This window comes from Daphnia pulicaria, chromosome 5 (genome assembly GCF_021234035.1).
Source record: "Daphnia pulicaria isolate SC F1-1A chromosome 5, SC_F0-13Bv2, whole genome shotgun sequence".
NCBI lineage: Eukaryota > Metazoa > Arthropoda > Branchiopoda > Diplostraca > Daphniidae > Daphnia > Daphnia pulicaria.
Genome location: NC_060917.1, coordinates 2406860 through 2430282, shown reverse-complemented (window position 1 = coordinate 2430282; position 23423 = coordinate 2406860). Strand labels below are relative to the sequence as shown.

Sequence of the window (23423 nt, the reverse complement as noted above, 5' to 3'; positions counted from 1 at the left end):
TAGAATAAGGAATCGTTGCCTAGACAAACGGTTAAGCAATTTTTTAAAAACTTGGGTCTAAACTATAGTTGACATCTTTTATAACCATTTCTCAAAGTAGCAGTGAACTGCGTATAAAACATCGAACCGAAATTTCTATTACGCAGAGTGATGAATTAACGAACCGAACGATCAGTTCTATACACACGTTTCTTAAAAACAAGAAATTTTGAAAACTTGCGATGGGTTTTTTAGTTTTCGCCCTTCTCACAATAGTTGTTGACTTTGCTGCTTCTCAAAGTTTAGTATTGGTCGGTGGAAACTTAAACGACGGAAATGAAGCAATTTGGGGCAAAGTGGTCGAGCTTGCGGTACACACAATTTCATTCAAGTGACCATTTAAAATGTTTAATAAACTTTACGGAAATTTTATGAAAAGGGAGGAAGAGGTGTGGCCAGAATTGGTGTCTTTACTACGGCATCCGCAGATCCTGAAGACTCGGCAGCCTATTATATTGATATTTTTGTCAACATATACGGGGCGGCAAACGCAACGTACATTCCAGTTACTGAATCAAGTAATAACGCCAACGACCCATCTGTAGCCGAACTAACAAGACAACAAACTGGATTTTTCTTCGGTGGTGGTGATCAATCGAGGGTTTTGAAAGCCCTTCGTCCTAGAGGCAGAGATACTCTCGTTCTTACTGCTGTGAAAGATATGTTCAAAGCAGGTGCAACTGTAGGAGGAACGAGCGCCGGAGCCGCTTGTCTGGTAAAAAATTAGTGAACATTTTGTGCGACCATTTTAAAATGACGAACATTTCATATACGTTTGTACGATTTAGAGCGATACGGTAATGATTACGGGGGGTTCAAGTTACGATGGATTAACCTATGGTGCTTTTAGTGGTGGATACAAACCACTTCGCCCAGACGAACTATCTTACGATGAGTATGGTGGATTGGGGTTTCTAGCTGGTTGGCTTCCCGACACACATTTCAGTGAACGCGGTCGAGAAGCTCGTCTTATACGGTTTGGTTTTATTTAATTGCACGTTTTTGATCATCAAAAATTCATACCCTATTTTAACGCAGGGTATTGCAAGATTCACGAGATCGCGATATAGGAACTACTCGAGGTTTTGGACTAGATGAAGATATGGCTCTCCTAGTTTTGGATCTGTATACACGGCCAGTGGGAAAAGTATCGAAAATATAGAACTCTTAGCAATCAAATTACTTTCTAATATTAACTTCTGTGGATATGCTCTGGTTTGTTACAGGTTATTGGTACACGTGGGGGAGTATTTATAGCTGATGTCACCAACACTGTTGTTATTCCTTCGGAGACCACTAATTTTGAAGGAGTATCTGTCCACTATCTTACTCAGGATGACACGATTGATCTTACTACTGGTATAAATTTAAACTAATTATTCAGCAACTCTGAACAATTGCTGAATTCCATTCATTCAATGATAGGAAACATCACAATTGCAAGTTGGAAAACCAACCTGAAGGATAACGAGTACTACAATAATGCAGAAGTCTCAAATGACATCTTATCCTCACAAAGGGATCGTGTCTGGGCATCTGCAGCTGCACAATTCTTTAACAATAAACTGGACGACGTTGTTACCCATTATTCTTATGAAAAAAATCCCAAATTTGAAATTACCTTTGATCGTGTAACTGGTTCTGGATATGGTGGGATACCTCCAAGTAATCCCGAGATAACTGTTGTGTCTCACCAAAATCTTAAAGTTGGAATTCGTGAAAATGTGTAGCTTTTTCCTTTTGCAAAATTAGCCAGCCATAGTACACCTACACTTGTATTTTCAAGCGAAACACTGCAACTGAATTTACCGGGACAAAACAAGTGTCATTTATATTTTAGAATGAGCCATCTAGGGGTAAAATTATAGACCAGACCGGGAATTGTTTTGACAACACTTCGACGTTCGTCCGTACAGTTTCGTGTTTACTTTACGATACCGACAACATGGATGCCAACAAGGCAGAAAAATTAGCCGCGGCAAAGAAAAAAGTAATCATATACTATATTTCTTATTTCTTTGATAAAAATACTTCCTCTGCACTAAAATCCTAACTGATTTCATTTAAATTTTAGTTGAAGCAGTTTCAACAAAAAGGTGGATCCAAAGGAGCTACTACAAATGGGGGTCAACTGCAGTTACCTCATCAGAGTGAAATTGATCAATCCGCATCTGTAATTCCGGTTCCCAATAATCTTAACACAGAACGTGAAGAGCTAAAGATTGATTCTGAAATCCTATGCAAAGAGCCCAATAGTTTTGATAAAAATAGGGAATCTGAATTGCTGCAGATAATTGAAACCTTGACAAGAGAAAAGAATGACATCTCTTCATCTCTCAAGTATTCAAAAGATTTTATTGGAGAATTGCAACTTCAATTGGATGAGGAGAGAAACTTACTCACAGAAGAGAAAGAGAAATCAAAAGAAACACTACAAGTCATCTCAGCCCAAACTATACGAGAAGAAGAATTAAAAAATACTGTTTCTATTTTAATAGAAGAAAAAAATGAACTGGCAGTAAGGTTTTCCCAAAGTAAAGAGGCAGTGAAAAAACTGGAAGAAGAGAATATGTTTCAGAAAAAGGAGCTTGATGCTACTAAATCCTCATTTTTGCAACTACAAGCTTCTACTACAGAGGAAACTGGAAAGATAGAGTCAAACTTAGTTGCATTAACAAAGCAACTTGAATCAATTAGCCAAGAACTGTGTCTGAAAAATCAGCTTTACAGTGAGGTTAGTGAAGAACTCAAACAATTTCAAATGCATCACAACAATCAAGCAGCTGAAATCAATCAAAGAGATTCCATTATCAAGGAACTCAATCTTCAAGTGGAATTACTCAATGTCAATATGCAGCAGGTAAATCATTTCTGTAAATTTAAAAAACCTTACAATGATTAATTTTTGTATGACATAGTTGAAAAACGCGGGTCCACCAACTGTTGATCAAACCCTTGAAAAAATGCAAAAGGAAAACGGAAAACTCCAAGAAGAAATCGGTGATCTACGAGAACAGATAAAAACGCTCGGAATAGAGAAAGACGTACTAGCCCAACAGTATCAACAGTATATTCTTCGACTTAACGGACAGATACGCACGATTAGTTCACAGGTACTTCTATCAAGAAAAACTTATTATTTGAATTACTTGTGGGTACTTTTTAAATACTATATTTGAATAACATTTTTAGGCAGAGTCGCTGGCTTTAGAAAAAAGAAATATAGAAGCTACTCTAGAGTCCAAAAAAGATGAGTTGGCTGAATTAGAAGCAGTCATTGCTGTTCTTAAGAACAATCAAGAAACTGCGTCTTCATCTCAGCCTCCCCATGAAATGATTACGCCTGCCGAGTCGCATCTCGTACCACAATCTGAATCGGAAATCGCCATGTTGAAAATAAAGATAACTGAAATGGTTGAAATTTTTATTTCTATCGATTTTTAATTTGAATAGTATCTAACAATTTTTTCACTGCATTTTCAAAGGAGTTCAATAACGAAGAACTAGTTAAACTGGCACTAGAAAAGGAATCGCGAATTCAAGAACTTGAAATCCGCATTGATCGCATTCAAAGTGAATTGACCATTGCAACGGCTAATCAAGATCAATGTGAAAGAGAGAAACTTCTGCAAGTATTATACTAAAAATGCTTTATCTTTATTCAATAATTGTTTTATGCCACTGAAAAATTTAAGGCTATGCAAAGTGATAAGTCCGCAGCCTCTCGCGCTATTTCACAGAATCGCCAGTTGAAAATGCAACTCGAAGAACTTGAAAAAGCTTTCATTCAGCTGGTAAAATTTGCTTTCGTGATTGTCATTAAATGTAGATATTGATGTTAATTTGTTTGCAGAGTAACGACAAACTAATACTTACTGAAGAATCGCAGATGATGATTCGTCAGAATAAAGAGATGAATGAAAAATTGCAGATTTTAGATCCAGAGGTTACTCAATTAAGGTAACAATTTAAAATTAAGTTGAACAGAAAGCGTAAATTGGATACTAAATCGAAATTATTCCAGGCAACAGGTGGAAGACTTGTCCGGTCAAAGAAACGCGACAATCTATTGGAAGCAGGAGTTAGAAGAAGCTCATGTATGTAATTTGATTACATTCCGCTGTGGTACTTTTGATTTATACCGTTTTGATACAGGAAAGAATTCAGGCGCTTTCGCATCAAAATGCTGAACTAAAAAAACGAGTAATCTGGAATTTGAATCAAGCTCCAGTTCGAGGTAGCCGGAAACACCGCCATGATCACGAAGACGTTAACGAAGACCATTCACATTCCTCATCCGAAAGCGGTATGACACGTTTGTACCTAACTGAAGCCTGTATAGTTTAAAAACTCAAAACTGCAATTGTAGAAGGAGAATCTGACTGGGTGCCTAATGAAGTACACCAAAAACTTCTTTTTCATTACGAACAAATCGAACAGCAACTCAAACGTTCAATGGCTACTGTATCTGATTTGACAGAAGAAAAAAAGAAACTAGATCACTTGGTTCTACAGCTGCAGAGTGAAACAGAAACTATTGGTGAGTAACAGTTGTTGTAACCTTTAGTTTTTAAGGACTTGACCTGTTTCAACATGATTTACAGGTGAATATGTCAGTCTGTATCAAGTGCAGCGTGGACTGCTGAGTAGACGAGCTGAGCAGTTGACGGCTGAACGTCAGAAACTAAAGGAACGGATAACGAAATTAACAGTTCTCTTACCTTACTTGGCTCCGCAGTTGAAAAAGTTTCCTCAGTGGCTTCAACTACAGCCCGAGTCTGAACCTATAGCCAATTGTGAAGATGGATTAATCATAGTTGGTACCAACGACCCGGATGTAGAAAATCCAGTGGAAAAATCGCTGGATTATGTTGCTTCCAGGATTGTTGATGTTTTACTGGAAATTACAGATTGTAGTTTATCGACAACAGAAATTGCTACACAACCGGATACTTTTCCTTTGGAGCAGTTAAGCCGCAAGACTGACGAAAATTTCCACCCTTGTTGGCCTATGTATTCAGGAAGAATTATCAATATTTAAAAAATTCCATTCCCATTGTGCCTTTGCAACTATGATATGAATAACTATTCCATTAAATACATCATAAGAACATTTCTTGAATTCCACCTCCATTTATTCTTATTTGAAAAATTCAAAGATGGTAATTGAATAACAAAGATGGATTGGACAACCAAATTACTGTTGGCTGAAAATCGTACGCCATTTATACCAAGAAGTAAGAGGGCCGTGATCTGGGCGATACTTGACGTTTGCGCCATCAGGTTCAAGCTGGGCATTCTCTTTCATGGTCTCATAGACTCCGCGTTCAAACTTGGTGAATCCCCATTTCTTTGAAACGTAAATCTATATACAAAAGAGATAAGCAACTGCAATCTCAAATTCATGCACAAGGAAAATACCTTTTGGCGTCCGGGGAACTTGAACTTGGCGCGGCGAAGGGATTCGATGACAGCGGCCTTATACTTGTCAGAAGAGCGAATGCTCATGATGGGCTGTCCAATGTTCACACGTGCAACAGTACCTTGGGGTTTGCCAAAGGCACCTCTCATTCCTGTTTGGAGCCTAAAATTAAGAGAACACTTGTAGCACATGAAACACCAATAAATCAATAGATAATACCTATCAGCTCCAGCACAACTTAACATTTTGTTGATGCGGATGACATGGAAAGGGTGAACTCGCATCCTGATGTGGAATGCATCCTTACCACAGTGCTTCACCAAATACTGCAAAGTATATAATAATATTAGCACACTGTCTTAAAATACTACATGTTACTAGGTGCTTGCCTTGTTAGCGCAAATACGACCAGCTTCCAACGCTTCGGAAGACAGCTGCTCGTACTCATCGGAAACCAAGTGAACGCAGAGGGGGAAGTCTTCTACGCTAGCCTTCTTCCTGCCCAAATCGAAAATCCTGATCTTAGCATCTGGAACACCTCGACAGAAACGAGACTTGGGGTATGGCTTGTTTTTGCAATACCGGTAGCTAAGAAATAAACCAACATGTTAAAAGCCATACCAAATAACGAGTCATGATTCTACTCACCAACGAGCCGGACGACGACCCATCTTGATTCCTGTAAGAAAAAAATGCAAGCTATGAATTGAAATGCGAAAAAAAATGAGCACTACTTGGCTTTGACAACGAACACAAGAAACAACTAAACAAGAACCTACGAAATTACGTTTCGTCGATGAGAACAGATGAACAAGCAAAGAAACTTACCTTAGACTTCGTTTAACAAGAAAAAGAGTCGAGAGAAATGGAGTTGCAGCAATGCCAGTTCTAGTTTTACCAGCAAATTATGCCAATTCGATCATAAATTCATACTTTACAACAAACATCCATTCTGTTTAGGCTAAATTATTGGTTCTGATGAACACATAGAAAATTAAATATTTATAGCTATGTAATTAATAAATAAAATTTCAAAGGATTAAGAATTCTATATATTTACCATCTGTTACCGCTGTAATTACCATGACACCATCGCCATGTTTACGTTATTTTTTTTACGTAGGCAATTTCATTTCTCATGAATTTGTCTCAACTAATAACAACATTTCATACCGTTAAACATAAAATATTGATTTACCTCTTTTTTATCGAAGGGAAAAATCGAAAGAAAAATGATCAATTAAAACTACGGTCAGCAACAACTGTCCGCTCTCGGTTTACGAAGACATTTGTGCCCGTGACCTAGTGTTTCATTTTGTAAACAAACCCTCCCCCTAAAAATTATTGAAAAAGCCTTACAATGTGGGAAAGTGGAAACATTCGATATCGCGATGAACTTATTAAAGTCATTCGGGATAATGTCCAAATTTGTGAAAAGAAATTTGGAGGAAGAACTTTGTTAGCTACAGAAGCTGAACCGTCAGTAATGAAAGTTATCAATGGCTTTGAACTTATACTTCAAGATGGTTTGAAAATAAAGAATGGAGTCAACTTGAAGAGCATAAACCTCAATGTCAACAGTTTCAGCTTAAGGTATTCTAGTAATTTGACGTGCCCTCACAGTAATTAGTATGTTGTGTATTTAAATAGACATGTTACCGAATTAGTTTCCAATGGAATAAGCATGGTAATGAATCCAGTGGGGCAGGCAGACCAACAGATACCAGGTATGAGGTATGAAAATAAACATACTGGTTGATTTATATTAACAAATTCTTGCTATTACCTAGTTTTTTGGCACTTTGTGCGAAACCATCTGACAAGACATGAACAAGAAAGATATTATAACATTCAGAATGTAAGCACAGACTATGGAAGAGGAAGAGCATGGCTGCGTTCAGCTATCAATGAGCATTCACTTGATCGTTATTTGCGGATGCTTTTCTCAGATGAGAATCTCCTTTTTAACTATTATGAATCCTCATCTCTGATGAATGATACCTCATCAAGAGAGTGTTTACTTACTTCAGCAAAAGGTTTTAAGGTGCTTTATTCAGCCTCTGATTCTATAAGACTAAAATATTTTATTGTAGATTTACGTTCTGTGATATTTGCTCTTGTAGTTGATCGCAAAGAGCTGGACCAAGTTGATGAATCTAAGAAATTGATGATACAAAGTCTTCGCCCAGAACCCCAAGCAGTTAAGATGCCAGTTGCAGAACAAGAGCAAACAAAACGAAAAAAAAAATCCAAAGTTCGGGTTGTTGATTTCGAGAGTGATGATGAAGAAGATGAAAAGCCCGCAAAAGCTTTCAATAGTGCAGCAATCACGATTCCACAAAGTGGCAGTACACCATCCTTAATATTCCAACACACCGGAAGTAGCCCGAGCATCAAATCCGTCGACTCGCAAGATGCACAATTGGCGGAAACGAAGCGCTCCAACATGAACCTATCTGAAATGAGACAAATGCTCCTAGATCTCACTTATAAGAAAACCCAGTTGGAAGAAGTAAAATCATCCCTTCAGTTACAACTTCATGGCGTTCAGCTTGAGAAGCAGGATCTTCAAGATCGATTAAAGGTAGCCGAGCAACAAAATGGTGAATATGCGAGGTAATAGGTTAAATTTTCATATTTTGTGGTGAAAGAAAAATAAAATTTTCTTTTTAGGGAAAATTCCATTCTCAAAGAACAACTAAAGCACTACATGGGGGCTGTTCAGATGTTGAAGAATTCAGCTAATAATGCTCCTACACCAACGTCCACCTCTCCTCCTCCAGATTACCACCAAGAAGCTGGCCATTTCGAAGAAAAACTGATTCAGGCAAATACTGAACACAACTTGATTCATAGTTTGAAGTTAAAATGAAATAAATTTCTGGTTTTCAGGTTGCTGAAATGCATGGTGAATTGATGGAATTCAACTCTCACCTTCAGTGTAGTTTGAAAGCAGCTGAACGATTTGCCGACCGCTTAAGAACTGAATTGGTGCATTTGCGTGGCCCTTTGCCTTCTGATTATGCTATGAATAATGACGATAATAGTCACTTGTGTAATTTGGCTTCATCAGCTGAAAGCCCCTGGATTCATGTTTGGATCCCATCTACTTTTCTAGTTCAAGGAACAGTTGATTCGCATCACGTTTATCAGGTTTTTTTTAATTTTTCTCATTCCCAATCTAGAATTTTGGTTATATTTCAGTCGCCGATTGAAATCCAGGTTTACATTCGGATGGGTGATACTGAGTGGACTATTTTCAAGAGATACTCACAAATGTATAAATTCCGCAAAGAAATGAGTAAACGATACCCTTTCACCGCCGAAATTCATTTTCCGCCGAAAAAAAAATTCGGTTATCGCGAAGAAAAAACGGTGGAAGATCGACGAAAGAAACTCCAAGAATTTCTTCGTCAATTTCTTAATCTTTGGATGAGACATGAGACCTGTATCACTACCCTCAATCAAGCTACTTTTGTTAGTCTTTTTTCATTTTTCAGGTAAATGTTTACCCTACTACTAAAGCTTCTCGCAGCATAGTCTTGCTCCGAATCAGGAATGAAATGCAGTTTAAATAAGTTTAATTATAATGCTAGATGTTTCACTAAGAACCTAATCTTGATTCGGAATAAGACTTGTTTTTTTATCCATTTCTATGCAGTGAGCAACCGAATTCAGCCCCTCAAAGTACCACGTGAATACGCTATCAAGAAATTCATTCCACAAGTCAGCTTCATCTTATGACCATACAAAAATTCAGTTGCATGAGATTATTTAAGTTAAATGCTATTTGTTCTAAAAGAGTTATTTTGACGGATGACACGAAGTAAGGACTTGATTTGAATTATATAATATTGGCGCCACTGCGTCAAAAAAAGCATTGTGTACAGTGGAAAAATGTCAAAAAATGTCAGTAAACTACAACTACTGTTATTATGTTTAATATTGTGTTCTATTCCTATAAAAACGACGGATGAGTTCAATAATTCGATTACGAATAATCAGACAGAAGAAGCTTGCCTACAGGAATCATGTGAAACAATACCGAAAGAAGATAACGTTACGGACGTGGGACTAGCAAATAATTTCCTTCATGAGCAAACGATTGAAATTTTGAACGAAAGAGTAATACCATGGCAAATTTCCAATTCAATATGCCCAATTGATAGGGAGTGCCATTCATTACCTGCTGATTGCATAATCTGCAAGTTCAATTTTACATGTATCTATGGGAACTTGGTAAATGTCAGTTGCCAAGCTATTCCAAAATGTGATGTATGCATTACTAAAGCAAATTTTATCTATATTTTCAGATTTAAGTAAGTTTTTTTTAAATCAACAGGGTCCTAAAGTATTTGAGAAAACTATGAGATGTCAATATTGTTACCAGACTTCTCCAGAAGATCATTCCTGCAATGCAACAGGCAGCTACTGTAACACACCAGCTAACCCAGTTCAAAACTACAGATCCAACTGCACTGCAAAACCACATGTCTTGTGTTTAGGACAGAGGACATTTTTCAAAAATATTAGATGCAATTGGACATCTGGATACAAGGTAATAAATGTTAATTAATACTAAATGTATCATTTTTAAAATTTATTCTGTTTGCTAGTGGACTACAACTCTACTGTTGAGCATTACCTTAGGTGGTTTTGGAGCTGATAGGTTCTACCTTGGTCACTGGCAGGTGAATTCCTTTCAACAAACAAGTTGCTTTCAAACAGCTAATTTTTCTAAATTTTTAGGAAGGGATTGGCAAGTTGTTTAGTTTTGGAGGAGCTGGAGTATGGACTTTGATTGATGTGATATTAGTAGCTGTTGGTTATCTCAAACCTGCAGATGGATCTGTGTTTTTGTAGAATAGAAGAATATATAACTTGTGTACTGAGAAATAAAAAAATATCATGAAACTGTGTAATTCCCCCCCTACATCATACAATTGTTAACATAGATCATTCTCCAATCAATTTGTTGACGAATGCTCTGAGCTTGTCATCGTCTAAAACTCCAACAAATGATCCTTCAACTTTTCCTCCCTTGATAGCAATGACTGATGGTACAGCAGTGACCTGAAACAATAATTCACAATGTCTTTATTTTAGATTGGGATAGATTTAATTATAATTATATAATCGGGCAAACATACATTATATTCTTCTGCAAGCTCGGGGACATTATCAATGTCAACTTTGGCAAGATGAAACTTATCTAATTTTTCTGCAGCCAGTGCCTCCAGTCTTGGCCCTAAAGTTTTGCATGGTCCACACCATCTGGTATGATAATAATAACACTTATGATGCAACAAGTAAATAAAGACAAGTAAATCAAAAAGTTAGTGCGACATACTTGGCGTGAAAGTCAACCAGGACTGGCGTGGAGGCATTTAAAACTCTTTTCTGGAAATCTTCTTGATCCTGAACATTGAATGATTGGAAGCTTGCTGTTCGACCGATAGAAATTGACCGCCGAATAACAAAACTAGTTTGGCTGATTAGATTGAATTTAGTTATACGCTGCATTCTCAATAACTATTGAATGACGTTATAAATTTTTGTTGTATGAAAGCAAACAACGTTGCCCCTTTTCAAACAAAAAAACGAAAATTACTAAATGAGATTATCTCATTGATCGGATGTCGAGTTTGCAACGAATAGAGATCAACTAAAAAATAAGCCGAGTAGAAGTTAATAATTACGAAAAACGTTGGGACACGATATCGAAATGTAGGGGGAATCGTACGGACTACGGAGTGTGGCACGTACTACGTACGAAATGGGGTTACGCAACTTCACCTGTATTGGAAACCACGCGCGGTCGTCGTGGTAACCAAGTTTCAAACACAAGATTTTCTAGTTGTATCAGATTACAAATAATGCCTCTTTTTCGTAGTAAATTTCAACCAAAAAAATGCCCTGCAAGAAAAACGTCCACTGTTTCAAATCTCAGACGGAACATGGATGCGCTACAACTGGAGAGAGAATTTAGCATTCAAATAGACAAGGTGAAACTGGATCTTGGAGAAAACCAACAGTTTGAATTTAATTCTGAAAACGCCAAGTGGGTTTCAATCAGTACCGCTCCCAATGCCAAAGCAAAACCAAGCACTTTACTTCAGAAACTTGAAGGAGAAAACAATTATCTAAAAATTCAAGCAGACTTGTTGTTAACTATGGTGAGTTCTGCATTAGATTTAACCAATTTCTATGACTAATTTATATCATTATTTAGCTGACAGAAACAGCCTTAGAAGCTCATTTGAACTCACTGGACGTACCTGATGAAACCACCACCGAAACCAAGAGTTCGAAGAAGAATTCCTTTAGAGGTCGAAAGTTATTTTAATACACTTTCAGCTCTGGAAACTGAAGCAAATATAATTTTGTGTGAAACCCTAAAAATCAAACATTTTAATTTGTGGAATTTATAATCATTCATTCCTTGAATATACTGTATTTACACTGGTCCGACTAGTCCACCTTTATTTAAAAGTTCTATTTGCAAGGAGCATCAACTTTGGGTAAGAGAAGGATAGAGACCACGAACTGTTTTCAGCAGCCAGTCTTCACCGTCCTCGCTCTTCTTGTGAACGAGCATAAGGATCATAATTATAGGCAAATGCGCCAAAGACATTCGGAAAAGTTTCCGAGAACTAGAGCTATCCGAATGGCGATAAAAACGCCAAGCTAAATACAAAAAATACATGTTTATAGGTAAAGAGTCCAGAGCAAACGTCCAAGTTGTTAATCCAATAACAGGTGCGGTCGTACAAATTCCTATCAAAGCAGCGGTATGTCGTAACGTTGTTCTCCGGCAGAGATCTACAGTAATTGAAGGTGTTGGTTATAGCTGAGACAATAAACGTTATCATGTTACTACATCTACCTGGATTTGTGACGGCCATCATTCTATACCCAGCACGGGAATAGTCGGATCTAAGGTTCCACGATAAAGCATTGAAATGAGGAAATTGCCAGGCATATAAAACTCCACCCAATACCAATGCGCCAGCGTCTAGATAACCAGTGCAACCAGCGTAACCCATCAGGGGAGGAAGGGCACCAACTATTTGTAAAACGTTATACAAATCATATTTTATATTTTACGAACTATAATTGATAAGAAAAGCGTGTCATACCTATGGATCCGACCCACGTATTAGCTATACTAGATCGCTTCATTGGCGTGTAAACCAATGTGTACAACGCCAAAGTCAGAGCACCCAATGACGCGCACACTCCGTTGACTCCATAATTCAAGATGATTAAACCAGTTGTTCCACACACAGCCGCAAAAGACACAGCGTGCAAAGGGCTGAGTAAAAAGCAATTAGATAATAATACTGCTGCGTGGACGATATGAGAAAATTTACCTCAAGAGTCCACGAACCAATACTCGATTGCTGGTTCTTGCCATTTGTGAATCGAAGGGTACCTCGAAAAACTGATTGATTCTGCACAGTTCACAGAGTTATAGAAATGATTCAACATAAAATATATGAGGTGATAAATAGCCTACGTGTTTGCAGAAGCAGAAGTCAAAGCCGTACCGAGAAGGCAAAGACTCAAGGTAGTTAAGTCAGTTGGCATTGGCGCCATAGCATATCCAGTCACGGCGGAGCACACAACAAGTCCAGTTAATCGAAACTTGGCCAGAGAACTATAATGATTTGTCAGTTTGGATGGTGTCAATAATGCAGGATCACTGGGAGATTTCCCAGAAACTTGTGCAACACTATGCACTACATCTTGGTTTGTTTCAAGCGCTGGGTTGCTTGGCAAAACTGTCCTCACAACTAATGGGGGTTTCTTTGTTACATCTTCAATTGTAACAACTTCAAGATTTTTTGATGCTGCTGCTCTCATTACATGGCGGTGAACCACTGATTTCTGCAGAAGCCAAGTACTTCTGCAACCAGTAACTAATAATGAACTGGCTCGAATCATTCTAAAACCTAACAGCTAGCAGCTACTTCTGCTATCGACAGAAAAATATTAATTGTAAATATATTTGAACGAATTGTGAAAAATACCTGGATCAAAATCGAATGAATCAATTTTCCGTGACATAAACTTTCTTCAATAAACTCTACTAGGTGTAGTTTGACACTTTGTTCTCAAATCTCGTGACCAAGCAAAGATTTATACATTTGTTTTTGCACAAAGGTAATTTTAAAAGCTTTCCTGTAATTCGACCGGCATTCATTCGTTCGTTACGTGCAAAATTGCACCATCGACCATCGTTAAGATTTTTCACGAGCCACAGCAGACAACTCAAGTGAATACACCGTTGCCAAATTTCAAGTTTCATTCTTATATTGCGTTGTGTACTTGTGTTCCGGCATAGATAAAAAAGACGTGGTGAAGTGGTCTTTATCTGTGTTCCGGGGTTTGGTAAATGTTCCAGCAGGATCGATTGCGTTAGAGCTATAGAATTGTATTCTATGTACCCTCTCTACACTCTAAAATTACTCTATGGCTCTGATTGCGTTACGTGAGTGTGAGCTGCAAACTGCGTCTGCGACTCTGCGTGTACACCGAAATCCGTTTTTCAAAAGCGCTTATAGCATCCAACTAAATTTGTTTACTTTTGAAGCTATGGTCAGTCAGGTCAGTAGGGTTCCTACTCTCCTTCCATTTTATTTCTTAAATTAATTTTTGAAAAAGTTTGATTTTTGAAAAAATTTGAAGGTTTCAGTTTAGGGCTCCTCTCGAATCGGCTTTTATTGAAGTTCATTGGAGATTGGAGTTCGGTTCCGTTTGGTTTGAATTCAAACCGATTTTTTTACATTGTTCAATTTGATTGCAAAATGACTTTAATTGGGACATTTTAAACTGAATACTTCATCAGATTCACGTGAGATTTTAAATTAAGAGAACCAGCCAACAGGCTATAATCACGTAGCTATAGCCGGTTTGACAATAACAGTTTTATAACTAGATTCATAAATATATACATTTATTATTATGACGCGAATTCATAAAAAAAATGTGTTTTCTTCCTAATCGAAACGATTCGAATGAGAAAACACGCAAAATATAGAAGGTCCTTTGACAAGGAGAAGCAAACATTTCGCAATCTCTTTGATCATTTGATAGAACTAATGAGCTATATGATCCTGATTCCGCACACATCCAGCAAACATGACGTACGATACGGGGGACCTATCGCGTTTCCGACCGACCACAATGCTTGATATAATATGCATTTCTACTAGATAGCAAAAGCATTTATAAAAGAGCTCATACCTTCGAGGAGGATTTTGAATAATACTGTTGATTCCTCGTTTGGTGTCCTGTTTTTGGTTCCGAGTTGTCCCACTGTGACAACGTTCTAAATGGTTGAAATATGAATGTTGTGGCATTAGTTCATGCGAAGTTTGAACTATGTAATAAATACGTGACAAGGCATAAAAGTAAGTGACATCATCTTCAGTATAAAAATCACGTATTCTACAACATGATTACGTAAAGCAAAAGATTGAACAAGGGCACGACCCTCATTTGCCCCTGTCGCGCGGTCTTCGTAAATTATAAAAAGGGCGACTGGGTTATGGCATTCGTCTATTCAACATGGGCAGTAAAGAGCGACGGACAAACAGCTTTCCCGCAGTAAATACTTCCCGATATTTTTTAATAACACTGAATTTGTTACGTAATTCCAATTACTACAGATTGACGGAACTAAGAAAGCGAATCCGCTTTTTGAAATTCTTGGTGAATGTCGCCTTGTCCACCACTTTTTAGAAAAAAAATCCGATCGATCCTTGTGGCTGGTGATAAAACTTCTTGATGGCATCCTCCGAGGTTTCTCTCAGGTACAGTTCCCATTCCTCTTTCAGGACCTTATGGGCCGTCTTATTCTTGTATTTCTTAAACAGGTCGTCTTCGCTAACAATACCATAAGTGGAATTTTTGTCATCATCGGCTTGGCGGTGGCTGATATTTGGGTCTGCGCTGCTGGACTTTTAGCCGCTACCTTAGCTACGGTCACGGCCTCGGTAAACTTGGAATTCTCTTACTTCCACTTTCTTATTAGCCTTTACATATTCATTGCAAATAAGAGCATGAAAAAATACGAACTTAAATTAATTAGTAACTAAGATGTGAAATCACTTTTACTTAGGTGTTTAACCAACCTTGGAGTTCAATCAGTAATGGATTGGTTACCTACAACGGTGTTTTAGTGGGAACAGTGACGGCCAGCATTTGCCCACCCATCGTTGCAGCAACTCATGGACCTACTTACCTTTCTTGGTAAAAAAAACAAACAAACAAAAAAAAACTCTTTTGCTTAACAATGAAGAATTTGATTGCTCAATATTGCAACAAAAATAGGTGTTTAATAGGATTCGGTGGAGTTATGAGGTCAGTTTAAATTCTTTCTTATTTGAATGATGAAAATGGAGTAATTATTTTTTATTTGCGTCGTGTGTTTTGTAGTACGTTGGTCACATCTGGAATGGCCAATTTGTGCAAAGGCGTATCACTCCCACCGATGACGGTTCCCTTCAATCTCATTGATCTACTTATGTTTATATGTTTGCCTTCGAGTCTGACGCATCTAGCAACATTTGCTACTGCAGATAATGCTACAACTCTTGAATTGGCTGCTTCTATTAATGACAGTGTCCTGAACCTTAATGGCACACTACTAGTAGACTCGACAGTTTCGCTAGATTGGATAATGGTAAGAGAGCGACAAGAATTTCAAAGTATAATTTAAGATTATAAAGCTTAGCTCACGCTAACCCACTGAATTAATTTTTATGCAAAAGGTATTACGTGGTAGCTTACTTTCAATGGGCCAAGTTTACGCGGCCGAAAGTGTCGTCTGTTCAATCATCATGTACATTGGAATAACAATTTTTTCGCCAATGCTTTCGATTGCTCTCTTCACCGGTTCTCTATTAGCTTCAGTTTGTGGTAAGTTGCATAGACTCCTACATAGATTATATAATTTGATTAATTCGGGAATCACTCAGCTCTTGGACTTACGGAAAACTACGCGGCAATCTATTCCGGTCTCTGGGGTTATAATTCTGCACTGACTGCAGGAGCGATTGCGGTTACATTTTACGTCCCGACAATACTCTCGGCTTTCAACGCAGCCATGGCCGTAGTCTTCACCGCAGCCGCTCAACGCGCGTTCGGTCTTGTTCTGGCACCGGTACGTGGAAAACTACTGTAAAGTTTGAGTCATTATGTGTTAGTCTTGTCCGAATTTCGAAGGACAAATTAATCACATGAGTCTGATGACAAGCCTAAGTATAAAATCTTGATGATAATTATATGATGTTATATTATTTAGGCTGGATTGCCGATTTTGACAATTCCTTTTGTCGTTACGAGTTCGATGTTTCTAGCCGTGACCAGTGGGACTGGACGTGAAAGATTAGTCAAAGCTCCAGATGGTAGGCCACCTGAATACCAACGCAGACGATTCACAAGATCTGCTTCTGCTATTCAAATCGAAGCATGTGATGTTTAAACATTCCAGAGTTGAGTTTAAAGTTTTGACACGCACCACACATGAACGGAAACAAGGATATGAATTTAATTGGTCGAAGAAGTCTACTTTCGAGTAATTGATAAAACACAAGCGGCACCACAATTAAAGTGATAATAGGATTGGCCGTCTACAGCGGAATACTAATTACCGTCAAAAGTTGAATAACAAAAAGCAAAAACATGACTATCACATGACGAGTTAAGGAAATTGAGCCATGAGCTTCCCATTTAAAAAAATGTCAGATGCGATGTCAATTAATCAGAAAAATTTCGTTTATGTTGAATTAGTGAAAATAACCCACTTCAGACTGCATTTCAATAGTTTTTAATACTAGTTTCACACCTAAACAACGTTCGATACTAGAAGTTCTATATTAGAAGTGTTTTCCTTATCCCCCTTCTTTCCCATCATACAACCCAACTTTGTTCTACCCGGGTACTTTTCAATGTTTATGAAATTCGACATATGCTTTGGTCAAGGTACAGAAAGCCCGACCGTCTGAGAATTCAACGCAAGCAAATTTTTCGTCAGAAATATCGTAATAACTTAATTGGTGACAAGCACCCAAGCACCCAACAACTATTGATTGATGCATTATGACAACTGCTTGAGAGATTTTTTTGACAAATCCTCCATTTATAACTTTTGATCTGTTGTTTTTTTTTAAGTTTGTAAATGATGGATGACCACTGAGATTAAGTAAATATCATGTATGCGCAAGAAAAGTAAGAAAAGGAGCGAGTACTTATTCAAGAACAAAATTGGGGTGCACAACAAGGAGAGGATCCTCATCTTCAGCTACTTCTTCCTTACCAGCTAATCCAGTTCGACTTAATGGAATGATAACTTGGTCCTGTAAAGAAAAAAAACGAAATTGAAATTATTAATTCGAATTATTTGTAACTATTAAAATATAAATATTACCTGATATATAAGGCGACTGACGACACGTTCAACCAAAAGTTTTCTCTCGGTTAGTTCTTGTTCCGTTTCAATCTCATCAGCAATTTCGTTTAAATACCAATTGATGAGCGCACTTTTACGCGAGCTTTCGGCTGTAACGAGAAAAGAATTTGTTATTAAATAAATAATCTTGTTACAAGCGTTTTAGATAGCGAGTTTACTTTCATCCAAGGCCTCTTGGCGTCGCAAATACATAACGAGTAAGTTTGAAATAGCTTTGTAGCTCTCGAAGGTGATGGATATCTTTTTCTTCTGCACGGTGGGATCAACTGACTCACCACTAGCTCCCTTTTGCTTGTCAACATCTTCACTGGAAGGAACGCCATTCGTTTCTTCTTCCTCTACCGACAGATCTGGCTGTTCAGCATCTTCCAAATCAATATCGGGCTCTTCAACGCGGATGATGGATTTGTTCAGGAGCCTATAGGCTTCTTTAACATGGTCTTTTGTGACCAGACTCAGGCAATACATGCGAGCCATCGCCTCTGACAAACGAATCAAGCTTTCCAATTGGCGAACAGTAATCCTTGAGGCTGACGAGGTTGAACCACCATCACGTTGACGAAGTTGGCGGTAGGCGTTAACCAGATAGTCAGCCGCTTCTTTACTGAGCTTCGGCTGGAATTTACGGGCGAATGTTATGTAGCGTCGGATATCCTCAGTCTGGTACACTCGTTCAATCGATTCAACGTTTCTCCTGTGAAGATCGACGATGCTACGGGCGATGGAATAGTCGACGACTTCGTTACACTCGTCAACTAAGATGAAAAAGAGATCAAAACGAGACATAATGGGCGCGGTCATCATCACGTTCTGTTTCAGGGATTTTGTTCGGTCGTATCGTCCTCCAATGGGATTGGCTGCAGCCAAGATTGAAGCTCGAGCATTGAGCGTTGCTTTAACTCCGGCCTTGGTGATGGAGATGGTCTGCTGTTCCATGGCTTCGTGAATAGCAACTTGATCGCGAGGATCCATCTTGTCAAACTCGTCAATGCAACAGACACCATTATCTGCTAACATGAGTGCTCCCGCTTCGATAACGAATTCATACGATTCTTCATCTCGTACCACAGCAGCTGTTAAACCTGCTGCACTGGATCCTTTACCAGAAGTGTAAACTGCACGAGGGGTAAATTCGGCGACCTGCATGTAAAAGAAATTATAATAACAATAAAAGTAAGGAGGAAGAAAAGTGTTGTTGAAATTACCTGCTTTAAAAACTGCGACTTTGCTGTACTAGGATCGCCAACTATACAAACGTTGGTGTCTCCACGCAACGTAGTATGCTCAACGGTTTTTTTGGGAACACCGCCAAAGAGCATTAGTAGAATACCTCGCTTGATTTCGTCGTTTCCGTAAATGGTGGCAAATAGACTTTTGATCAAATTGTCGTACAAATTAACGTCCTGTGTCATATTGTAGATGCGGTTCCAATCTTGCTCTGACATTTGATTTTTGATATCGACTGCTGTCATTTCCTCTTGATGCAAGTCTTTACCACCAAACTAATAATAAACCAACAGGGTTACCATTTAGATATTATTTTTATCTAAAAACTTGACTTACCATGGGATTGCTTTGGGTAACACTGCAAGCCAAGAAAGCCAGTCGGTAGTTTAGGTCCCTGACACCCAAATTTTTCAGTCCGCGGACACCTTCAGTTTCCGGACCTTCACCAGTTTTCCGTGATCCACTTTCCGCTCGAGCACCAGGTACAGAGATAGAACCGACATCAGGGACAACGATAAGAGTTCCAGTGAAATCGCACTTATCACCAGCTTGGGCTGTTTCCACTGCTTCAGCTCGTAGAATAACCTCAACACTAAACAGATTGGCGTACACTTTACTAGTCATGAGTAATTCAACACTTTGAATTTACCTGCGTGGAATACATCCTCGAGGGAGTTCTGCTTGCGTTTCCTGAATTCGAACTTTTTGAAAATCAACGAACCGGGACTTGTTAACATTTAGCATGAATCGACTTCTGTTGAAGCAGACAGGGTTGCGGCAAATAGAAGGTTGTGTGTACTGCAAAATAAAATTGTTTAAGAAAATTAGAATACAAGTAGAATGTGTTTCTACCTTACCTTGAACTGTTGTTCTACATCCTTAATGACTGTTTGACAATCTAGGCAAACAAAGGTAGCGCTGACCAATTCCGGATGAACTGGATGGGTACGAATAACTTGGCCAGATATCTGAAAGAGCGAGCCAATGCTGGCTGTCTTCAAGTCTCTGACCTTGTATTTTGAGCTGACATCAACAAAGCTAATGTACAGTTCTTTCTCCACATTGAAATCAGCCTTATCTCTCACATAGGAATAAACAGCTTGGCAAATGAAAGGGTAAACACTAAATGTATAAAAGACATCAATCAATGTTTAAGTTGTTCAGAAATGTCATAGTAAGGAACAATACCGGTAATATTCAGCCACGATTGTGACAGCCAAATTGCTGTTATATTTCTCGACATCCTGAAAGCTGACTTGAAGTGTATTTCTTTCTGGTTTTACAAGTTCTTTAGCCTTTTCCAAGTACTTTACTTCACCATCAACTTCAAAACTAGAGAAAGAAATTTTTTGCATCAGCCAGCTAAGCATGTATCAATCATTCATGAACAGCTCTGTACACTTACCCTTCAAGGAAATCCAAGAACAATTTTTGACACCTTTGAGCAACATCATCCTTGATTTTATTTTGTACTTGTTGGGCACCTGCAACATCCATTGTTTAAGATAATCAAAGGAAAAATAGGGATAAAACTTTGACCACCACTTTTCGTGCAAGAACAAACATGCAGAATGAGCAGACAACGAAATTCTGGCGCGAAAATGGCAATGAGAAAGATTGCGACGTTGTCAAGCACAAAGAAAAAAACGAAGAAAATCTGAAATTCAAATGTGATTTTCCGAGTTTTCAACTTTTTAAAAATGTTTTAAAAATAATATAAATGTTTACAGAAAAATTTATTGAACTAACCAATTTTTTTATTGTGTATATTTGTCCTTTGCCAGGCCTGCAGGCCAAATTAGTGGATACCGACATACCTAATAATAATTACCTGGCGGATTGTTTACTGATCCTCTGACTGATTATCAATTTTCGATCATTATATTTGAATCTGAAATTCAAATGTGATTTTCCGAGTTTTCAACTTTTTAAAAATGTTTTAAAAATAATATAAATGTTTACAGAAAAATTTATTGAACTAACCAATTTTTTTATTGTGTATATTTGTCCTTTGCCAGGCCTGCAGGCCAAATTAGTGGATACCGACATACCTAATAATAATTACCTGGCGGATTGTTTACTGATCCTCTGACTGATTATCAATTTTCGATCATTATATTTGGTTTATTATTCTTATTTAAGGGAAAATTTGTATTTCATTTGAATGAATAATATGCGTAATAACTTCAAAATTGTAAATAGATGGAAATCATTTCCGTTAACTAATGCGTTCAATTTATAAATCAGAAAATAAATCTCGCCAGGCTGTTGCTGATGTAATTTCTGATCCCGGTGCCCATATAAGTTCACAACATGACTTACAATGACCATGCTCAGTTTAGAGTGTTTTCTCAAAAAGTCAAACATACGACGATTTGAAAATGACAAACCAAAAGGAAATTGTTCTTCAGGAATCGATTGAAGCAGTGAAAGATGTCGAACTTGTGTGGATTACCAATTTGACTCGTGAGACTTCCGACCAAGAAATTGTCAACTTTTTCGAAAAATACGTCGGACCGGTCGATTGTCTTACAAAGCACCATAACGCAGATGGCCACTATATGTGCAAAGCCGCACTATATTTCCACCAGCCAGATCATGCCCGGAAAGCCCTCTTCTACGATGGAACAAAGTTGGGCGGTCGTCGAATGAATATCAAACTCTTCGTGAACCAGAAACGTGTGTATAAGGATCAAATCGTAATCCCTGGCCCGGTTTATTCAACCCTGTTGCCATCAACTTCACCGGAGAATCGTTCGTACGCACCTTTAACTGATTACGTCATCTACCAAGATTTTCAGAATAATGGCCAATTCCACCAGTCACAAGAACCGGAAGTAACACAGGATTTTATTCCCCCAAGCCACGAATCCCCGCAGTCTGACAGCAGCGTACGCGAGGAATATTTGTTTGTTTCGAACTTGCAATACTCGACCACCGGTAAACAAATATTGGACTACTTTGAAGAGTGGGTTGGTCCGGTTCAGTCCGTTGGTGTATGTCTTGATGACAAGGGATTCTTAAACGGAAAAGCCAAGATCACTTTCCACCAACCAGATGACGCTCGAAGAGCTCTCATGCTCAACTATGGAACACGGAAGTTAAACGGCCGTTCAATAGTTTTCAAACATTATGTCAACGGAAAGCCGATGCGTGCGAATTGGATATTTTCGCTTAATAATCCGGATGAGCTGCAGTCGGATAATTGGATTTGCTCCGTTCCATTCGTTTCTTTGCCATCGCTCAATTCTATGGCCGAATATTTCCCGGGCGATCCGATCCTTGACACGACATTCATCTCTCCCAGCAGCAGCAAATTGGAATTTGGCATCGAACATCCGCAAGGTCCAGGCATTCCGCCTTTCTTACCCTTGGTATTCGCCATAGATTGTGTCCGGCCTTACAAACCGCCAGTTTAAATCAAGACACATTTCAGTATTTCAGAAACTAAAATTCATCGCCATCTGTATGTTGCATTACAGGTTTAAATTTCAATAAATAAAAATAAAAATAAAATGTGTTATTGTTTTCTTTCGTAACGTTTTACACGACACCCAACGACCTGGCGACTGGTTTCGGTCGCCTTATCTCTTTTTCTAAAATCAAAAGTATATTTTTTTTTTTCCGTTCGACGATTGTGAATAAATTCGTGAATGTCACTAACCGAATTGATATCCAAAATTAACATGCGGATGTTTAAACCAGTTTTCGGTGGTGTAAAGACCACCAACGTTCTTTAAACCAGTTTAGAGCAGAAAAACCGGAGTCATATCAAAAAGGGGAATTATTTTAGCTGTCCTCTAATGTGGTTTTGAAGGACTAATTTGAGTCAGTTTAAATATTAACTAGCGCAACGCAATTTAGGTTATACATGAAGGACGGATACAAAATTGTTGAAAGTAACGAGGTAGATTAAATGAGATGTACTTGACTCGAATTTCGGCTCGTTCCCAAAATAATTGTTTAATAAACCAAACATAAACTCAAGTTATTATCTCATAAGACTGCATTATTAAGCGGTGCTAGCGCTGCTGGTGACGAAAGGGAGACGGTCGTTAAAGTCGCGCCGTTTAGCGGACGAGTTGGCGGACCGTGAAAAAAGTACCGAAAAAGATTCACGAAACATTATAAGATGTTTGCGGTGTAAAAGCTTCTCTTATCGATATGCTAAACTAAAAATAAAAGTGAATTGAATCTGATGCCATGTTATTGCACTGTTTTGCTCTGCAATCTCTCTCTCTTGTGAAAACTGTGTGG

The 23423-nt window shown here is 38.2% G+C and overlaps 10 protein-coding genes and 1 long non-coding RNA gene across 14 annotated transcripts; 6 read left to right on the top strand and 5 right to left on the bottom strand.

Annotated features, from left to right (window-relative positions):
• The first annotated feature begins 6 nt into the window (after positions 1-6).
• On the top strand, positions 7-1830 carry LOC124341148 (cyanophycinase-like). The gene is made up of 6 exons (XM_046794105.1): positions 7-350; positions 419-754; positions 828-1015; positions 1078-1186; positions 1266-1398; positions 1465-1830. The coding sequence occupies exons 1-6, from the start codon at positions 222-224 to the stop codon at positions 1767-1769; spliced, it is 1200 nt and encodes a 399-aa protein (XP_046650061.1). The 5' UTR covers positions 7-221; the 3' UTR covers positions 1770-1830.
• Positions 1831-1895: 65 nt separating this feature from the next.
• Positions 1896-5161, top strand: LOC124340897 (golgin subfamily A member 2-like). The gene is made up of 11 exons (XM_046793677.1): positions 1896-2029; positions 2114-2899; positions 2958-3152; positions 3232-3453; positions 3525-3671; positions 3735-3833; positions 3893-3999; positions 4064-4136; positions 4195-4345; positions 4409-4579; positions 4644-5161. The coding sequence occupies exons 1-11, from the start codon at positions 1985-1987 to the stop codon at positions 5078-5080; spliced, it is 2433 nt and encodes an 810-aa protein (XP_046649633.1). The 5' UTR covers positions 1896-1984; the 3' UTR covers positions 5081-5161.
• Positions 5157-6364, bottom strand: LOC124341310 (60S ribosomal protein L10). Of its 3 annotated transcripts, none has more exons than XM_046794363.1 (6): positions 6290-6364; positions 6110-6140; positions 5851-6049; positions 5681-5787; positions 5461-5623; positions 5157-5404 (listed from the first exon to the last, which is right to left on the bottom strand). In XM_046794363.1, exons 2-6 carry the CDS (start codon positions 6130-6132, stop codon positions 5237-5239), a joined length of 660 nt encoding a protein of 219 aa, XP_046650319.1. In that variant the 5' UTR covers positions 6133-6140; positions 6290-6364; the 3' UTR covers positions 5157-5236. The 3 variants fall into 3 exon arrangements, with proteins under 3 accessions (XP_046650319.1, XP_046650318.1, XP_046650320.1); XM_046794362.1 differs by having other exon boundaries at positions 6241-6329; XM_046794364.1 differs by having other exon boundaries at positions 6249-6315.
• Positions 6365-6533: 169 nt separating this feature from the next.
• Positions 6534-9394, top strand: LOC124340987 (sorting nexin-29-like). Its single transcript, XM_046793849.1, has 8 exons — positions 6534-7054; positions 7112-7188; positions 7252-7497; positions 7555-8077; positions 8135-8288; positions 8354-8614; positions 8684-8961; positions 9123-9394. The coding sequence occupies exons 1-8, from the start codon at positions 6822-6824 to the stop codon at positions 9157-9159; spliced, it is 1809 nt and encodes a 602-aa protein (XP_046649805.1). The 5' UTR covers positions 6534-6821; the 3' UTR covers positions 9160-9394.
• Positions 9355-10417, top strand: LOC124341269 (TM2 domain-containing protein 3-like). The gene is made up of 4 exons (XM_046794296.1): positions 9355-9736; positions 9804-10019; positions 10078-10152; positions 10211-10417. The coding sequence occupies exons 1-4, from the start codon at positions 9359-9361 to the stop codon at positions 10322-10324; spliced, it is 783 nt and encodes a 260-aa protein (XP_046650252.1). The 5' UTR covers positions 9355-9358; the 3' UTR covers positions 10325-10417.
• LOC124341595 lies at positions 9587-10242 on the bottom strand. The gene is made up of 2 exons (XR_006918514.1): positions 10107-10242; positions 9587-10008 (listed from the first exon to the last, which is right to left on the bottom strand). It is a non-coding gene; the product is annotated as an uncharacterized LOC124341595 (long non-coding RNA).
• On the bottom strand, positions 10366-11142 carry LOC124341406 (thioredoxin, mitochondrial-like). Its single transcript, XM_046794504.1, has 3 exons — positions 10812-11142; positions 10612-10735; positions 10366-10534 (listed from the first exon to the last, which is right to left on the bottom strand). The coding sequence occupies exons 1-3, from the start codon at positions 10982-10984 to the stop codon at positions 10418-10420; spliced, it is 414 nt and encodes a 137-aa protein (XP_046650460.1). The 5' UTR covers positions 10985-11142; the 3' UTR covers positions 10366-10417.
• A 3-nt stretch (positions 11143-11145) lies between these two features.
• LOC124341407 (protein chibby homolog 1-like) lies at positions 11146-11927 on the top strand. Its single transcript, XM_046794505.1, has 2 exons — positions 11146-11637; positions 11694-11927. Exons 1-2 carry the CDS (start codon positions 11338-11340, stop codon positions 11805-11807), a joined length of 414 nt encoding a protein of 137 aa, XP_046650461.1. The 5' UTR covers positions 11146-11337; the 3' UTR covers positions 11808-11927.
• Positions 11900-13745, bottom strand: LOC124341162 (protoheme IX farnesyltransferase, mitochondrial-like). 2 transcript variants are annotated; one of them, XM_046794123.1, is made up of 6 exons: positions 13495-13745; positions 12981-13439; positions 12835-12915; positions 12601-12776; positions 12348-12527; positions 11900-12283 (listed from the first exon to the last, which is right to left on the bottom strand). In XM_046794123.1, the coding sequence occupies exons 2-6, from the start codon at positions 13406-13408 to the stop codon at positions 11973-11975; spliced, it is 1176 nt and encodes a 391-aa protein (XP_046650079.1). In that variant the 5' UTR covers positions 13409-13439; positions 13495-13745; the 3' UTR covers positions 11900-11972. The 2 variants fall into 2 exon arrangements, with proteins under 2 accessions (XP_046650079.1, XP_046650080.1); XM_046794124.1 differs by having other exon boundaries at positions 12981-13436.
• Positions 13746-14962: 1217 nt separating this feature from the next.
• Positions 14963-17021, top strand: LOC124341127 (urea transporter 2-like). The gene is made up of 9 exons (XM_046794073.1): positions 14963-15073; positions 15136-15279; positions 15343-15462; positions 15588-15718; positions 15800-15829; positions 15905-16151; positions 16240-16387; positions 16447-16631; positions 16773-17021. Exons 1-9 carry the CDS (start codon positions 15035-15037, stop codon positions 16950-16952), a joined length of 1224 nt encoding a protein of 407 aa, XP_046650029.1. The 5' UTR covers positions 14963-15034; the 3' UTR covers positions 16953-17021.
• A 647-nt stretch (positions 17022-17668) lies between these two features.
• LOC124340898 (zygotic DNA replication licensing factor mcm6-B-like) lies at positions 17669-20758 on the bottom strand. The gene is made up of 9 exons (XM_046793678.1): positions 20572-20758; positions 20355-20498; positions 20024-20288; positions 19816-19964; positions 19503-19758; positions 19145-19441; positions 18098-19079; positions 17898-18028; positions 17669-17826 (listed from the first exon to the last, which is right to left on the bottom strand). Exons 1-9 carry the CDS (start codon positions 20661-20663, stop codon positions 17719-17721), a joined length of 2424 nt encoding a protein of 807 aa, XP_046649634.1. The 5' UTR covers positions 20664-20758; the 3' UTR covers positions 17669-17718.
• Between the last annotated feature and the right edge of the window lie 2665 nt (positions 20759-23423).

Bases quoted from the DNA above. Each gene is read 5' to 3' on its own strand.
- LOC124341148 (XM_046794105.1), top strand. From the start codon at position 222: ATGGGTTTTTTAGTTTTCGCCCTTCTCACAATAGTTGTTGACTTTGCT. The intron at 1,187-1,265 runs GTATCGAAAATA...GGTTTGTTACAG, and splicing joins ATACACGGCCAGTGGGAAAA to GTTATTGGTACACGTGGGGG. The intron at 1,399-1,464 runs GTATAAATTTAA...ATTCAATGATAG, and splicing joins CACGATTGATCTTACTACTG to GAAACATCACAATTGCAAGT.
- LOC124340897 (XM_046793677.1), top strand. From the start codon at position 1,985: ATGGATGCCAACAAGGCAGAAAAATTAGCCGCGGCAAAGAAAAAA. The intron at 2,900-2,957 runs GTAAATCATTTC...TGTATGACATAG, and splicing joins TCAATGTCAATATGCAGCAG to TTGAAAAACGCGGGTCCACC. The intron at 3,153-3,231 runs GTACTTCTATCA...TAACATTTTTAG, and splicing joins TACGCACGATTAGTTCACAG to GCAGAGTCGCTGGCTTTAGA.
- LOC124341310 (XM_046794363.1), bottom strand. From the start codon at position 6,132: ATGGGTCGTCGTCCGGCTCGTTG. The intron at 6,050-6,109 runs GTGAGTAGAATC...TTTATTTCTTAG, and splicing joins GGTCGTCGTCCGGCTCGTTG to CTACCGGTATTGCAAAAACA. The intron at 5,624-5,680 runs GTATTATCTATT...TCTTAATTTTAG, and splicing joins AGTTGTGCTGGAGCTGATAG to GCTCCAAACAGGAATGAGAG.
- LOC124340987 (XM_046793849.1), top strand. From the start codon at position 6,822: ATGTGGGAAAGTGGAAACATTCGATATCGCGATGAACTTATTAAAGTC. The intron at 7,189-7,251 runs GTATGAGGTATG...GCTATTACCTAG, and splicing joins GGCAGACCAACAGATACCAG to TTTTTTGGCACTTTGTGCGA. The intron at 8,078-8,134 runs GTAATAGGTTAA...TTTTCTTTTTAG, and splicing joins CAAAATGGTGAATATGCGAG to GGAAAATTCCATTCTCAAAG.
- LOC124341269 (XM_046794296.1), top strand. From the start codon at position 9,359: ATGTCAAAAAATGTCAGTAAACTACAACTACTGTTATTATGTTTAATA. The intron at 9,737-9,803 runs GTATGCATTACT...TTAAATCAACAG, and splicing joins AAGCTATTCCAAAATGTGAT to GGTCCTAAAGTATTTGAGAA. The intron at 10,153-10,210 runs GTGAATTCCTTT...CTAAATTTTTAG, and splicing joins TCTACCTTGGTCACTGGCAG to GAAGGGATTGGCAAGTTGTT.
- LOC124341406 (XM_046794504.1), bottom strand. From the start codon at position 10,984: ATGCAGCGTATAACTAAATTCAATCTAATCAGCCAAACTAGTTTTGTT. The intron at 10,736-10,811 runs GTATGTCGCACT...TTATCATACCAG, and splicing joins CTGGTTGACTTTCACGCCAA to ATGGTGTGGACCATGCAAAA. The intron at 10,535-10,611 runs GTATGTTTGCCC...TTATTGTTTCAG, and splicing joins AGCTTGCAGAAGAATATAAT to GTCACTGCTGTACCATCAGT.
- LOC124341407 (XM_046794505.1), top strand. From the start codon at position 11,338: ATGCCTCTTTTTCGTAGTAAATTTCAACCAAAAAAATGCCCTGCAAGA. The intron at 11,638-11,693 runs GTGAGTTCTGCA...ATCATTATTTAG, and splicing joins CAGACTTGTTGTTAACTATG to CTGACAGAAACAGCCTTAGA.
- LOC124341162 (XM_046794123.1), bottom strand. From the start codon at position 13,408: ATGATTCGAGCCAGTTCATTATTAGTTACTGGTTGCAGAAGTACTTGG. The intron at 12,916-12,980 runs GTAGGCTATTTA...TGAACTGTGCAG, and splicing joins ACTTCTGCTTCTGCAAACAC to AATCAATCAGTTTTTCGAGG. The intron at 12,284-12,347 runs GTAGATGTAGTA...CAATTACTGTAG, and splicing joins GATGGCCGTCACAAATCCAG to ATCTCTGCCGGAGAACAACG.
- LOC124341127 (XM_046794073.1), top strand. From the start codon at position 15,035: ATGGGCAGTAAAGAGCGACGGACAAACAGCTTTCCCGCA. The intron at 15,463-15,587 runs GTAAACTTGGAA...ACTTTTACTTAG, and splicing joins TAGCTACGGTCACGGCCTCG to GTGTTTAACCAACCTTGGAG. The intron at 15,830-15,904 runs GTCAGTTTAAAT...TGTGTTTTGTAG, and splicing joins GGATTCGGTGGAGTTATGAG to TACGTTGGTCACATCTGGAA.
- LOC124340898 (XM_046793678.1), bottom strand. From the start codon at position 20,663: ATGGATGTTGCAGGTGCCCAACAAGTACAAAATAAAATCAAGGATGAT. The intron at 20,499-20,571 runs GTAAGTGTACAG...TTCTTTCTCTAG, and splicing joins TTCTTGGATTTCCTTGAAGG to TTTTGAAGTTGATGGTGAAG. The intron at 20,289-20,354 runs GTATTGTTCCTT...TTATACATTTAG, and splicing joins ATCGTGGCTGAATATTACCG to TGTTTACCCTTTCATTTGCC.